Here is a 16,931-nt window from a genome sequence, read left to right on the forward strand (position 1 = left end):
TATTTGACTGCAAGGGCTAGTGAATTAACATTGCAAATATTTTTTTGATGTGATGTAAGGTTATTGCCATCTTTAAATCTATTGTGTTTTTCATGCTTTGCTTCGTTTTTTGTCGATCAATCTTATCTCATACCGACCATTTTGCTAGTGTGTTTGTTTGTTACCTTTTTCACGATTATTACAACCCTATTTGGTCCTTACGTCTCGGAAATGCGCGCTACGCTGCTCAAATTAAAGCGTAAAGTTATTTGAGTAGCAAAATACATAATAATCATGTCTTAATTTTTGTTAAGACCGTGTAGAGTAAGAAGAGTAATGGAGAGTCTCTTTTTTACTTTCATTAGAACACAGGAGAGTAATAGATCTGCTTATTTAACAGTCTGACAAACAGGTAGTAGAGTCTCACGACTATTACGTTATTTAGTTTATCTAGCATCTAGGGTCAAAGACCAAACAAGGTAAAAAGACGCAACTCATTCGTTATGATATGACTGGGTTTTTATACATCAGTTAAAGAATATTTCCTTAATTGTAGGATTATTCTTACAATAATCAATTGTTGAAGAAAATAACCTCAACTATCATACTCCACCAGTTCTGTGCACCGCCTTCATTCTATAGGTCCCGGGTTAATTTTGCGACATTTTTCACTTTATTCAGTCTTCTACTGGCTAATGTCTTTCTTTATGTCTAACCAATTAAACGATACCAAATTAGAATTAAAATCATAAATAAAAATTTGCTATTAAGATGGTGGATTTAACATTAGATTAATTTCATTTACAGATTCGTTAGATTTCTATAGTAGTCTGTATACTTGATCGACGGCAATGTTGTAAATCAAAAAACGCAGGACAGTCGAAATTCAGGATGTTTCAACACGAATACGTAAGTCGGTATACTTTTTGTATCGCAACTGTGTTATACTCTATGAACAAGTAGACTGAATGCTTCATTTAATATCACGTAATTGTTTGGCAGTGAACCTATTTCTTTGGGTTTATGTAAGAAATTTTGTTAATAGGTGAATGTACCAATGATAGTTTTTGGCTGTTTGGGTGCTGTGAAGTTTAGTCTTGTTGTAATGATTGTTGTGATCATATTAAATATAAAACAATGTCCCACTTTTTCGTATCGTCGACTTTAAAACGCGAAAAATAATACTGTTATTCTATAAGAATTCAAAATTAGCTCTCCTTAAAAAGCCTCGTTTGATCGTTTATTTAGTATTTGACTCAAATCAAAATTAATTTTTCACATCAATTATATCTCTTTAGATTTTTGTTCGCTTCCATTTTCATTAAAACTTCACAGAATTCTTTTACATCTCCTCCAAATGATATAGGATATTTTAAAATATACTTAACGCGCGTTTCGATTTATAATATTGTAATAATTATTTTAAACCTTTACATTATACTATTTGTTTTTGTGATAGGCGAACAAATAGTAAGTTGATTTACCACAGTGCAAGAGCCGTGAACCAAATTTAGTTCTTCTGTCACTGGGGTTCAGACGGGGAGTTTTCCTCAAAAACCCCAGGGAAACGCCACTAGGACAAGGAAAATGAATAACAAAATGTGTATAGAAATATCAGTGGCTCAACAAAAGGAGGGAAAAATAAGCGGTTGAAATTAAAATGAAGATAATAAAACAGCCTCAAATAATAATAAAAAGTGTATATTTAATCAAATGCTTAACAAAACCAATAGATTCAAACGTCTTAATATCAACACACCTAATTGAGCAAGACCTTTGGTTGACGACAACATTTGGTACATAAAAGTGGTAACTGAAAAAGCGATAGAGAAAGCAGTTAACCTATAAAATAATGAGAATCTTGATGAAATAAACCAACTCAATTGAGAAGAATCAATCTATGACCAACTGACGGAAGGAGCCGTCGATTCCGAAGAGTTCATCGTAATTGGTCGGTTTGCCCGGTCTCAGGGCTTCGTTGGCTTTCACGTCTTCCTGTTGTTTGAACCAGTCTGTGTACTCGTCCATTTTCTTGACCCACGCACCTAGAATCAAGTTTAAGTGTTAGTTCTTACCTTTCATTTTCTAAGTCTAATAGCATCTATATGTGAATCAACAGTTAAGAAATGGTAAACTGAATATAGTGATATACTTCTTCAAGGACTGGAATTTTGAGATAAGGAATATCTTATATCTTTATCCAAATGATTTGAAATATCAAATCATTTGGATAAAATAATGATAATGGCTTTAATCACCATGACTGGTCTCAAGATATTCAATCTATTGGTCAAGCTACACTCAATATATGTACTTTTGTCTTATAATAGTTTCTTTTCTTATGAGAGATTTCTGATCTCAGAGTGATGGGTGACATAGATTTGAGTAGTAATGTACAGTATTAATGATTACTAATAAAGTAACATAAAATTGATATACTTACTATGTAAATCAGCCATGCTGCCGGCGTTGCCACCATATTCATTGGGTAACATTTCCTTGGGCACGTATTTGTACAACTCACTGGAGTCGGAATGGAGGAAGATCTACAACAGAATAAAATAGATCGTTAAATATTAATTCGACTGAAAAAAAAAATACAATTTGTTTTAATTAACAAGTCTGCGGCTGACGTAGTGTATTTTGATAATAGTATGTTAATGAACAGTTTCATTAAAATTATAAATATTTTCAACGAAATGACAGGTACACTATGTACAACGATCAACCACCTGTCGAGTAATGAAAATAGAATAAATAATTAAGTGAGGTGTACAAATAATAAAGATAATAAATTCAATGATGCAATAAGTTTTATCCTTTTTGGTAAACATAACATTATTTTATTACCTACAGAAGAAACATGTAGAGCGTCAAAACAAAGAGTGGTCAAAAGCATACCCCGGGCTCCTCCATCCTTCATAAAGTCATATCATTTTCTGTTCATAATATGATCATCCTTCGATGGCGATTGATATTATTTTTTAACTTTTTTCAAATAATGTAGGTATACCTGTACTTTAAAATTTCTTCTATAAATTTAATGTTTGTCTTTACATACTTTAAACTTTTTCTTGATAAAAGCTTTATATAGTTGACGATCGTGTTTACTACATCTCCTTATAATAAACTTTACTATTAATTAATTGTAATGTCTACTTACTCTTTCTTTGATCTTGTCCTTGATGAAAGGTTTAACGAAGTTGACGATCTTGTCAACCAGAGGTGAGATGTTGATGACGTGCACAGCCTTTAGTTTGACTGGATAGGCCTCCTGTTGAAGATATAAATATATTAATAAAAGCTACTTTACCTAAAAGTTTATAACGATTAGCATCATACAAGAGAAAAAGTGAATAATTGTAGAAATAATAGAAACAAAATGACAACGCGTTAAGTCATTTTGTGGCGTTTTGAGGCGCTAAGTCGGCAGTGAATGGTAGATTAAAAGAACCCAACGTTTTCTGTACGTACTTTTTAGGAAGAAACTGGACGCGGTAAGATAAGATGTCTACTTATATAAAATCACGCCTCTTTCCCGAGGGGTTAAACATTTATTACATCTTTACACTTGTCATGATCCCCACATACTTCTTTCGCTTCATCTACATTCATGATTCTATTCATGCAAGCTCTTCTGTTTGTGGTATCTTGACCTGACCTTTTGCCAGGACGACCCTGATTTTAAAATTACTAACCTGTACACAGACTAGGAATTTCTTCACCAATGTCGGTGTGAACTTCGAGAAATGAGTGGGGGTGGCGACGGAAGCGTCCAGGATGTACACATCTCCAGCAACTCCCTCCTTCTCCTCAGCCAGTCTCACATCGCCCATCATGAGGGCCAGCTTGAACGCGTCAGCCACATTTGGGGTCTGGACGTCTTTGTCGAGACCTGATGAAGAGAGGTCAAGAATTTATGACTATAAGAGGTTACATTGGCTTTTGTAAATTGTCTCTTTTGTGCTGTTTTGTGAGTATTATTTTTATGGTGCAAACATTTTATCTATCTATCTACCCAGCTCTACAATTTCCTAAGCTACTTTTATGCAAGTTTCTCAATAGGCAATTGGAACTATTGGCTTTGTTTACTCCGCAAGGAGACGAGATTATGTTTTATTTAGTTATAATTATTCGATGCTGCTTATGGCTTCGTATGGAAATAATGTGTTGGTTGGTATGATTTCCGTCATGATGACAATCGCTTTTCTTAATACATATAACTACTATGTTATTGAACCTGGCTTACCGATGTATAAGCAATACAAAATGTATAAATTTGCATTATACAATAGTATTAAAATTATGTCGTAGGGGTCAACGATAAGATGACAATAAATTGACAATTCTTGAGTTATAAATAAATTATTATACGTATATTTCCACACATTTAAAAACCTTGAGTATGACTTTAATGAGGTCCTTCTTTAATACCTTAACTACAGTACCACAGACGTTCACAGTGAATTTCAAAAGATATTGTGTAGATATAAATAAGAGTATTTACCTCTCATGATGATAACACGACGCCCATCTGGTGTTAGTCCAGGAAGCGGAGGCATTTGCCTGTAATAAAGTTATGAAAATTCAGTTATTAATATGATTTGGGTAGAAACCTTTTTCTAGCGCCTAGTACTCTAAGGCAGCAATTTACAAGCTGTGCGGAATGAATAAATACGTCCAGAGTATTATCTTACAATATACACATTTAGGATTCTATGGTTCAAATTTATTTAGATTGAATTATTGTCACCATTGTCATAATTAAATTTGTGTCTACTTCAAAGCTTAGATGATCATGACATGATCAACGACTGAATGTTCACGATATTGTAAATTAATGATATCTGAATTGATTTTCTATCGTGAATATTTCGGATAAAATTCAAACTAATACAATATTATTGTAACATTCGAACTTGTAATATCTCCTTCCACGTCGCCTGGTTACTTTAACAGTTTTGCCATAAACCATTTAAATTTGTAAACTCTTTGTTTTTTTAAAAGAAAATTAACATCATCTTCTACGACGACTTACACCATATTAAGAATTTCCTGTAGTTCAGGCCGCTTGACATCACGGTCTGTGAAGAATTCCGGCACAGCTGTTCTCATGGTGAAGTACATGTCCAGCTTACGCTTGGTCTTCTCCAGGGAGAATTTGCAACCCCGGAGGAAGGTCATGATACGCTGGTCATCTGAAACGAAATTAATATTATTGGTTTTTGCCTTTTGAAAAAGCAAACACATTTACTTTTCTTGGTGTTTATTAACTGTCTTTTGTTTACAGTTCTGTTTTTCTTCTAGTGCTTACTAGCATTCTCTAACTGACGAACATACATCCCTAACTTTATCTTCCTACATAACATTATGACTTCCCCGTTTCGGCTGTACATTATCTGTCACTCACTCAATAACGCAAGATTGTAATATTTTTTTTACATTATAAGACCTTTTAATACCACATATTTTATATACTCGTATGTATAGGTACATTGGTATTTAAACAAAAGATTACAATTATACATTGAATTTTATTTACAAGTCCCTTCCTTAAGTTTTAAGAACGCCCCGGGTCAACTAACTGCGTCATCTTAGACTTCTTGCTTAGCACCAGTTAACGCTGATGTCAAATGCGCTCAATTTTTTTATTGATTGCCACAATCGAAAACTTACCCCATTCATCAGGCAGATGTGGCTCCTTCTTCAACCACTCCTTGATGTGAGCCAAGTCTGCGTCTTTGGTGTCGGCATTCTCGTTCAACTCCTCCCTGATCTTCTGCCACATCTCCCCAGTTGGCTGTTCCAGCGTCATCTTGGCTGTATCGACTGGTCCTGAAAATATTAAAAGAGTAATATAGTCTTGTTTTTGATTTTAAGATATGTACATTTCTATGAGTCAAAATTGTTTCAATTTAAATTGCGTGAAATATAAAAAGTATCATCAAAAACCCAGGGCAATCAGCAACAGTTTGTTTTAACCTAACCTTACCGAGATTTAAACCTAGGACCTTGAGACTTTGAGGCTGACGAATAATTATTACGGCGAAAAAGAGACGATTACAATAGGCTATTTGACTGTAATAAAAATATACATTTCTTTTATGTCATCAGTCTTAATATTATTGTTTTGGAGCGATTTGTAATAACGCGAGATAAAAATATTGCATTATTTTAACAAAATCCGTCTCAGAAAATTAGGCTTTTTTATGCAGCTGTCACGTGACTAAAAACGAACGTGATTGGCTATTTCTATTATGACGTCAATTATCCATAAACAGACTGTGGATCATACTGTTCCTTAGTGTTCGCTATTATTTTTCAAGATTTTATAAGTGTTTGATCGCTCAGGATTACTCAGATAACATAGGTATTTAATAATGGAAACCAATTTCGCGAAAGCTGACAGTCGAAACCTACCAAAAGACTTTTGGTAGGTCCACTTTTGGCAAAAGTGGACCCAATAATGGTTGGCGTCTTCTTCAAAGACAATCCAGATTTCTATGCTGCCGAACTGAGGAATGTGAAAACATCAATGTAAGTATATCTTGGTAACCACTGATCTTAGATCATGATCTGAAACAACTTCTTGCGAATATTCAAATCCATCGGCATTGAAAAAAACGATTTCGTAGGAGATTTTATTGTTGTATTTGTGCATTTAGGCACTGCACAACATTTATAGGAACTCATTTTAAAAATTTTCACACACATGACGTGGCACAAGTTAAATAAAACAAGACAAAATCAAAACTTTTCGAAACACCAACAAGCTTTGTATGATATTTACACGAAATTTACGTCACTGCATGCCATGGCCGCCATATTGCTAAAAGTCGCGTTTTGGCGGCATATTTGAATATTGCATTTTCTTTTTCGATTTTTTAATAAAATAGCTGTAATAAAGGCAGAAAAGTATTTTTGTAGGGCTCCTTATAAACAAATAAATAGCCTAAGATAGTTTTTAGAACTTTGTCAAATAGCCTATTAAGGCTAGCTATTACGAAATAATGATGGCATTATGGTTTTCCATGCGGTCTATATTGCAAAATATGTGCCATCATTGGTTATGGTAACTGCTTACGAAACAAGACATTAGTGTCCACAGAAGCCAAAACCTTGGCTTGTGTGGACACTAATGTCTTGAACACATTTAGAGCGTCAGTGGTCGAAAGGATAAGGTGTCTCAGTAAAATTACTGAACAGTGCGCGTGGAGGCATAGATTTAAATGCTATCTTATCTGTGTACCAATGGCGTTTTCTTTAGTTATGTACTGAGGTTTGAGTACTTAAGGATGCTCTTATGGTGAGTGAAAACATCATGAGGAAACCACATATTCAGGCAACTGGATGTGATGATCCTATAAATGTTATATTTCCCTGCAAAGGTTGCTCAGGTAAGATGGGAGTCGCTTCGTGTAAAAAACTTGGTCAAGGATGAACTCCGGACTTTTCTCCATAGAGGATATTACCTGGATTAACACCATAAGGGAAAGAAAAAGATGAAAGAGTCTAGAACAGGGTAAATGATGGTATTGAAATTCAGATAATGATATTTGTATAGACTAAAAGAAAAATACCAAAGAGTGATAATGATGTGTCTGTACCAGTAAAAAACTACGAACACCTTAAAGAGTTTAACAAATTTCTCTGACACGTAATTTCACAAACTCACGGCTTGTGGGTCACGCGATCGGCGAGCATAACAATGTTTTTTTTTTTATTTTACTACTTAGTAGGAGTTTTTATACGGCTTTCACTGGCTAGACAGAAAAATCTATTCCAAGTTGGATAGTTATGACGGTAACACGGATAGTGTTTTGCTGGGGATTTAATAAAAGGCGCAGTGTAAGCTGTTGATTTCTAACTTATGAAAAAGTACGAAGAAAAGAAAATTTAACATCAAATTACAAAGGAGTAAATACCTAAGTATTACAGTTGATTTAATGGGCAAGAACCCCATGTGCTCTAAAAGTAAAATTGTAACTATATTCAGTCACCTACCTAAAAGTATATAATAGGTTAGGTATACACACAAATCTTAATTTCTCACGAGGCAGACCAGAGACAATAATCATTCCTTCAAAACTCGAATATGTCGATACTAAGCTAAGTTTTAGCCTTATATACGAGTTTATAAAAGCCAAACAAAGATACTTTGAGTGATGCGATAAACTCATAAAGTTTTTTGGTCAAGAAATACCAACCTAGTTATCTGGCAAAATACAATCACTGTAATTTTTCACGTCTTCTTATCGTGCACGTATTGGTCTATAATCAGCCTCAATAAAACAACATTAACATTCCATCATCTCAAATTTTACAATTGGTTCGCACTTTCTAAATAATTACTAAATAGACATACTCGTACCAAGATGTACGAAAACTATTTTTGGAATTAAGTGGCCCATTGATTGGGTAAGAAATATTTTTATTGTGATATCAAGAACATGTTTTATAACTCTTATCTACTTAAGGAAAAGCGTAATATGTGAAAGAAGATATAGTGTTAGGGATAGAAAGAGAATACAATGATGATTAATAGGTCATGTAGGGATGATGAAAGTGTCAAAATCAACTTAGCTTGATCAAATCAAGCGAGTACCTACCCTAAACTTACGAGCTTACATGAAGGGAGTGTTGAATGGGAATGAGATTGAGAATTATGCACGGATCGCCACGATGACTGATGAGTGGTCTTAGTACTGTAACGATGGGGTCTTTAAATTGCAGCTTGATATATTATTTTTCGTCGTCTGTACTTCATAGATATTAGAATAAATAAGTATACAAAGAATAACTGAAAGAACCTAGGATACTCTTAGTCCAATTTCCACATAAAAAATTACTGAATACCACTCTTTTTTTTAATTTGACGAAATATCTGATTTTTCCTAGACCCTATCCCTTCTTTGAAAAAAAATTATCGTATTATGAAATATTATTCGCTCCTAGTTACATTACCTCCAAAAAGATAATGATTGGTAATAATCTCAATTCTACCTTTAAGAAAAACAGCTAAAAGTGGCCAATCAGTCTTCTTATGACTGTCAGCTCTGTCTACTCTGCATGGGATATAGACGTGAACATAGGTATGTATGATTTGGAATGCTGATTCCGAAAATAAGATGTTTATTGACTACACTTGTACACAATTGGATTTACAAAATTTTCCGGACGTTTCGAAATGTGGTCAAATTCAGGTGAGATCATTTTTATTATAATAAGGCATAAAATTGGATAAGTTACATTTTAAATACGAAATTTCTTAAACTCGGTCACATTCGACTTTCTGCTATGTGAACAACTAGAGCCCGCTCGCGGCTTCGATCGCTTACCTATCTATATAAATTATAGATAGCTAAGTGTGTTATTTTGACCTATTGACTAATCTTATTACTGTAAAGTTATGGCCATACCCGTTCAGTAGATTTTATTGATTTCATAATTTTTTACAGATTATGAAGAAACAACAATGGTACTACATACTTATATCTAATTACATAACTTCCAGTGAAGAGATAACATGTAACATGTAAAACGATAAAATATTGAGATGAAGTCAAAGAAGAAAAATAAAAATACTTCAATTTACTGTCACGATTTGAATCTAAATTAATGTCCAATCCAATAAATTGAAAGAGTCCTGCGAGTATTTTCAAGACTAGCTCTGTCTACTCGTAAAGCATAAAGACGTGATATAAGTATAAAAGATAAACATGAACTGAAGTCACGGGCAGTAACAAGTTTAACTACACCTGCAATTTCTCTACAAAGGCGAATGGCCTCTCTTACTCGCCGTTTCTATATAAAACAACAAAATGGAGGTTTGTTTGTAATGAATAATGTTTATTTATTATACTGTGTTCTTTGTTTTATTTTTGTACAAAGAGAAAATAAAAATTTATAATAAAAGAAGCAAAATGCACAACGGCGGATTATCCCAATGCTAATAAAAAAAAAACTCCGTAAGGACACTATTCGTATGTAAATATTCTGAATTCAATATCAGACTTATATTACTTTCTTATGAAAGCACAGCAGATATAATACTTATAAGAACAACGCTGCGTAAAAAGATTTGTGAGTTTGATTGTTATTTATACCTAAATGTTAATTTTAATAAAATTTGGTTCAGAGATACTAGATTAGACCTTACTCAACCTTAAATGATACTTTCCCCCCTAATATTCCTACGGACAAAAGTCGTAAGTATTTTCTGAAGTTATGATGTTACGTTGTTGTCTATTTTCCTCATTGGTACAAAACTTTTTGCAATTTAAATTCCAATTTGGAACCAATTATTTATCTTACCAGAACGCATCCAAATCACAACACAAAAACACTGTTACCAAATAAATTTAAAAATAGAGGACAATCACCTTTAAAATGGAATATCAAGTCACACGCCAAACTTTCAACAATACAAACACTGTCACTTGAACGCAACGTGTTTGCGTCTTTTCAACACTGGCCGGAAAAAAAGTTAATAGAAAATCTATGAATTATTTTGAAATTCGAAGCGCGTTTGCCCGCGCTGTCAGGAATGGGTTCGATACAGCCAGTGCGCTCTTTTTATGATTTCGTCACGCGCAATGGACGCGGTTACAGGTTGCGATTGGAGGGAGGATGGAGGGTGTACCAAGTAAAGTAGAGTAATCGAGAAATGTATGCATCATACGGTTAAGATTTTAGTTTGTAACAGTTTACGGTCTGTATAAAGTTTACGGTACCTACCTACTGCCAGTTTTTGATAGGTTAGAAATAATTTCGGTTAAGCCAATTAAAACACCAAAAGTTACCTACATACCTACGTGATGTGGTTTCCGGCACTGGATATCAAAATAGGCTTGATAAATTTAATTGAATCTCAATTTCCATTATTAAGCCATACAACTTTGCGTTTTTTCAAAATTGTTGGCTCTGTCTACCCAAAATGGGTTAACGACGTGATTATATGCATACATGGCTTGGCATTCATGTGTGTTTTTCTAATGTATAAAGCTAATTGCTTCAAATTTTCACTCAAATCCAATATGTAGTTGCGTAAAAGATTAACATACATTACATACAAAAATTTCGTATTTATTACTTTGGCAACTGGATAACATATAAGTAGGAAAAAGTGAGATATAAAATGAGATAGTTCATCTTATGAAACAGCTATGTGATGCAAAAAGAGAAGAACACTATGAGTCATCGTCATAAAATAGCGGTGGCAAGTTGCTACAATTAAAATTACAATGCTCAGTCCGCACGTTTCAATTGCTTAAGATCTAACGGTATTTAGACACTATGCACTTATTTTAGTTATAATCGGTTACACATTTTTGACCGATACGGCGTTCTGTTATGAAGTACCTACCTTATTTATAGCTAATTTTGATTCACTTAGACTAAATCCATTGCCTGTATGTACAGTCAACAGCATATCAAGTAACCCTCTACGGATCTCTGTGATGTCGTAATAGAGATGAATTTGCAGTGAATGTTGGTTAGTTGACTGTACCTTATTTGCATGTTGCATAATTTTTTCCCATGGATATCATGAAAGACGACTATGGGATAGGCTTATAAACTTGGGATTCTTCGTTCAAGCGATGGGCTAGCAACCTATCACTAATTGAATCTCATAGCTGAATGTGGCTTTGCCTATTCGCAACAGGTATTATATGTATGTAAGTTTTAATATTTGTCAATTTGCTAATTTTAGCGTGTGTTTTACGAGTGACGGAAAATTGCATCTAGTAATTTTCAAATCATAGTCAGTTGGTACCAATGCCTCTTCTGAGTTACGTGCATCAGCTTGAATGCTAGCAGGAAACTCAAGTTACACGTTCTGACATGAATTTTCAATAGCCTGGATGTGTAGTCTTGAATCAATATGGGTCAGGTTCCCCTACAAAGTTGCGGAGGTAAGACGAAGTTCTAATTTCGTGCGAATACCTAACTTTACCTACTCCAGGATCGTTGTCAGAGGACCTCAGTGCTCTTTTACGAACTTTTGAGGACAAAAATACTAACGCCAGGGGTATGAGGTGGTGCAGTATCTGAAAATTGTTGTCATTATCTTTGAAATCACATAAATAGTAGGTAACACAAAACCACAAAAGCAAGTTCGTGTGAAAAGTTTGAGAGGAACAATTTTGTGACCAAATCGTAATAGTTTCGGAAATACTAACGAAAATTGCATTTTAATACGATCAAGCTAAAAAGCGGAGGTTTATGCAATATATTATTTTAGGGTTTCCGTTATTTTGCTTTGTGGGTGTATGAAAAGTTACATACATACATATGGTCACGTCTATATCCCTTGCGGGGTAGACAGAGCCAGCAGTCTTGAAAAGACAGAATGGCCACGTTCAGCTATTTGGCTAAATGATATAATTGAGATTCCAATAGTGACAGATTGCTAACCCATCGCCTAAAAAAGAATCCCAAGTTTGTGAGCCTATCCGTTAGTTGCCTTTTACGATATCCATGGGAAAGAGATGGAGTGGTCCTATTCTATTTTTTTTGTATTGGTGCCGGGAACCACACGGCACAGTACAGTTTTCATCGTTGATTGAAATACTGTTATATGGCTCATTGCAAGCGAGAATTAAACCGTGACTGCGTATAATTGCAGCGTATCGTGATACGTTCATGATGTTTGTCATTGTATGTCTGTATGATCGGTCTTTGATGCAATAAGAGGTGCTGACTTTGTCGTATTTAGATTGTTTGCTACAAGGTTTGTGGTGCCGTGTGGTTTCTGGCACTTTGGAATAGAACCTTTACATAATATCCCCATGGATGTCGCAAAAGGCGACTGAGGGAAAGGCTTTCAAATTTAGGATTCTTCTTGTAAGCGGTAGGCTAGCAACCTGTCACTATTTGAATCCAATTCCATCATTCAGCCGTACAGATGAACTTTCAGTCTTTTCGACACTGTTCTACTTGGCTCTGTCTACCACGCGAGGGATATAGACGTGATTATATGTATGTATTTAACCATGATCTAAAGGGTTAGTTTCCACTGTAAAGATTTTGGGGGTGGACCCTAAGTCGAAACGAGATTTACTGATGCCTCATTGCTTTATGTCTTTGCAGGTAACGATTAATGATAAAAGTCATGGAAAGGCTCATGCGAGGAACATATCCTACTGTTGGACGATGTGCTTACAACGTGTCTATCTTTGAATCTCAAAATTTGTATCTGTGTACCTATTATCGTGCACCATAACAATTAATTAGTGAAAACTATAAAACAACCGGAATTAATGAGTACTTTAATTAGAACGGAGTTTGCATCAGCCATCCTCTATATCGTACGATTCGTATTGTTGCTTATGTAAGAGTTGCTAAATTTGGCGTACACACAACTATAAATATTCCGTTTTAGTTTTTCTTTTGGTGTCCACGCGGTGACGGAAAATTTGCGGACTTTCTGATTCTAACTTTGTATTGGACATAATGCGAAAGTTGTCGATTAAAATTTGTTACTTTTGGTGGCCATGCGATGACAGAAAATATGCGGACTTTCTGATTCAAAAAGTTTCCGATTGGAATTTTTTTAGAGTAATATTTTATGGATAAATGGACACATTATTAAAAGACTTAAAGATGAAGGTGGAAAGTTTTAGAATTTGGGAGAGACGTGAAAGGTGATGGATAGCTATCCGGAAAACATTAGTCGGTAAAGAGTGTCTAGTGACAAATGAATTTGATGAAATATTATGTGCCGACCGCACGTTAACAGTGGGAAAACGTACACAGAAGAAGAATAGGCAAAGAGAGGAAAAAGTTGAGAGGAATATTGCAGAAAGACTACGACGGGCTTCCATGTGGCTGTAGATGCAACTGTTTATACGCAAAATCAGGCTTTATCATAAATGCGAATAAGAATTCCTGTTAACGTGCGATGGCTCAACAAAAAATGTAGTTTCGTTTCGTTAATAACCATTTCGTTAATAACAAGTGGGTTTGATATAAACTGGATTATTCCTAAAAGAAATTAACCTATGGTCGCCCTATCCATCTTTACTAGTGCGCGACGCGTTGCGTGGAAGCATAGAGGCTCACATTTGGCCGATTTGCTAGCTCCAATGCCAGACATAAGCAAAATTAAACCTTAATACTTCGTTTTTAATTACATTTTGGACGAGAAACGAGATTCATTAACATTAAATTTGAAGAAACATACGATTACAGTATACCTAACTGATTATTGTGAAATATTTTGGCGTATAACTTACACGCCCAATGATTAAGTGTACATGTATATATGTTTTGGTAGAGTTGAAACTGTTTTTCTTCTGACGATAGCTAATATTCCTTGTTCATTAAAATAAACATCATCCTGCGGGGCTATCACTAACACTGACAAGGCATACTCGTATGTCTTATTTTCTCTCTTTTCCTGAAGTTAATCGCACAATATCTTATTAACGTAAAACCATTATAACATACTACAGTACTTTATACCATATAGACTTCACTTCTTCGGCTTAGACCCTGTAGGTATATTGTGCTATTGACAAGTCAGTATTTCAAGAGTTTGCTGCGGTTTACAAAGTGACCAATCAAGAAGCTGTCAATGTGCACACGCATTTATATCAGGTATCAAAAATATTTTGTTAAGGTTTTTGCTATTAAGCCAAGTCTTAGGTTACTACCTACTCTGCTCTTCAGGCTTGGTTCAAATCGGTTATTCTATATACGAGTAAATCGCTCGACCACCGATACCCATACTGTACATACATATAATCACGTCTATATCCCATGCGGAGTAAACACAGCTAACAGTCTTGAAAAGACTGAAAAGCCACGTACAGCTGTTTGGCTTAACGATAGAATTGAGATTCAAATAGTAACAGGTCGCTAGCCCATCGCCTAAAGAAAGAATCCCAAGTTTATAGGCCTATTCCTTAGTTGCCTTTTACGACATCCATAGGAACGAGATGGAGTGGTCGTATTCTTTTTTACATTGGTGCTGGGAACCACACGGCACCCATACTGCACATAAATCATACAATTTGTGAGACGACTGTACATGTGGATTAGAAAGCGGACGACTCAAGCGCCGCCAGCAGATCACCGCTCATTATCTTAGCTGGCACTTTTTCGCGAGGATAGTTTACACAGTCAGATCTTCGTGTTTCGTTTTTATCATCTTCCTGAGGCAAGTTTCAATTCTGTGAGGAGGAGACTTGATCATATAGCGTATTTTAAAACTGAAGTAAGAATAATACTAATAAATGAATTCATTTTAACGAATTTCGTGTGAAAATTTGTACTATATGGTACAAATATGGCTGAATTTCAGAAAAAGAATTGTGTGAAACGTTGATTTAGTATAAGTCATATATCTCTTGTGGGGTAGACAGAGCCAACAGTCTTGAAAATGTAAACTTAGAACAAGTGGCTGTGGCTCCGCACGTATTAACCGGAAAATTTTGGTACTTTCCCTTTGAGATTTTGAGAACTTTCTTTCGACATCTCTAGTCTACTTAAGGAACTTATTACATGCTCAATTTCAAATATCTAGATACAGCATTTTTGTCTCTTCGTTGATAATTATGTCAGTTAATCTAAGTAGTTAAAAGTAATAATAAAAAAACATTTTTTTGTGTGTATGCAATGTTTAAAACACGATAACTTTCAAACCGTTCCTGGGCTGATTTAGATGAAAATTAAAAAAATAAAATGTACATGTTTACGGTGAACAACTAGAATTTTATTAGATGTCACGGAATTAAATATCGAAGTCATATTTATTGGTAGGTTAATTTTCTTTCGTGACGTGTAAACGAACCTACACTTATTTCGCGTAGCCACCGCGTGCACTAAGCATCAAGACTCCTTTCACCCGAGTTGATGCATTCGAATAAATTGCGCGCCATTTTGTCTTATCTCGACTGTATCTCGCGAAAATGAGAATATTACGAGTACCTTACTCATTAATTTGGTACGTTTTACCCTGGTTAATTATGACTTGAGGGACGATGGGTTTCTCTTTTAATTTTCACTTAATTTTAAGTGGCAACTGTAGTCTACCAATGGCATGTAAAAGTATACATACATATAATCACGTCTATATTCCTTGCGGGGTAGACAGAGCCAATATTATTGAAAAGACTAATAGACCACGTTCAGCTGATTGCATAAAGATGGAATTGAGATTCAAATAGTGACAGGTTGCTAGCTCTACTCCCGACTAGAAGAATTCCAAGTTTATTAGCCTTTCTCTTAGTCATCTTTTACGACATTCTTGGGAAAGGAAATATGGGTGTTTCCATACTAAAATGCCGGAAACCATACCCTACGAACATCCACCACACTCAACGTAAAAGCATCAATTTGCAACCAAACTAATGATGATATAATTTTTATTAAGGCTCTCTGGGGAAAAACTAAACGTTACAGGCTCACCTGAGGCTCCTCTCCAAAAAAGATGAGCACTACCAGATGACAACCAGTAACTAAAGACTTTAATGGAGGAAGACTTGGTGGAATAAAAAAAAAAATAAACCTCGATGAACTGTATTTTTTTATTATAGAAAATGAATTAAAAATGGTGTTATTTAATTCAGTTTATTGAATTTATTTACAATGGAAGTTGTATTTTCAACAGATTTCAAATAGACATTCGTGATTAGACTGTTTGTGTGACCGATTCTCATGAAATTTTGTGAGCATTTTTCATTATTACTATTTTTCATACCCACAAAATGCAAAACAACGTTTGCCGGGACAGCTAGTTCTACCTATATAATTCCTATCTACTTTTGTACTCCATAATCAAATTGAATTAAAATTTATTTATTTCTTAATATATTAATTTTATTTGATTGAGTAAATAAGTACTTAGCACTCCTCTTGTAGGCGATGGGCTAGTAACCTGTCACTATTTGAATCTCAATTTAATCATGAAGCCGTACAGCTGAACTACACCTAATATACTATATAGG

At 34.7% G+C, this 16,931-nt stretch overlaps 1 protein-coding gene across 2 annotated transcripts; it reads right to left on the minus strand.

Annotated features, from left to right (window-relative positions):
* Positions 1–1,687: 1,687 nt before the first annotated feature.
* On the minus strand, positions 1,688–10,465 carry LOC106129978 (alpha-tocopherol transfer protein-like). Of its 2 annotated transcripts, none has more exons than XM_013328710.2 (8): positions 10,362–10,465; positions 5,656–5,814; positions 5,018–5,177; positions 4,487–4,545; positions 3,678–3,874; positions 3,143–3,253; positions 2,423–2,525; positions 1,688–2,024 (listed from the first exon to the last, which is right to left on the minus strand). In XM_013328710.2, the coding sequence occupies exons 2-8, from the start codon at positions 5,792–5,794 to the stop codon at positions 1,873–1,875; spliced, it is 921 nt and encodes a 306-aa protein (XP_013184164.1). In that variant the 5' UTR covers positions 5,795–5,814; positions 10,362–10,465; the 3' UTR covers positions 1,688–1,872. The 2 variants fall into 2 exon arrangements, with proteins under 2 accessions (XP_013184164.1, XP_013184165.1); XM_013328711.2 differs by lacking the exon at positions 10,362–10,465 and adding an exon at positions 5,972–5,998.
* Between the last annotated feature and the right edge of the window lie 6,466 nt (positions 10,466–16,931).

Source organism: Amyelois transitella, chromosome 22 (assembly GCF_032362555.1).
Source record: "Amyelois transitella isolate CPQ chromosome 22, ilAmyTran1.1, whole genome shotgun sequence".
Classification (NCBI taxonomy): Eukaryota; Metazoa; Arthropoda; class Insecta; order Lepidoptera; family Pyralidae; genus Amyelois; species Amyelois transitella.

Bases quoted from the DNA above. Each gene is read 5' to 3' on its own strand.
- LOC106129978 (XM_013328710.2), bottom strand. From the start codon at position 5,794: ATGACGCTGGAACAGCCAACTGGGGAGATGTGGCAGAAGATCAGGGAG. The intron at 4,546-5,017 runs GTAAGTCGTCGT...ACTTTATTACAG, and splicing joins CAGGAAATTCTTAATATGGT to GCAAATGCCTCCGCTTCCTG. The intron at 3,254-3,677 runs GTTAGTAATTTT...TATCTTCAACAG, and splicing joins AATTCCTAGTCTGTGTACAG to GAGGCCTATCCAGTCAAACT.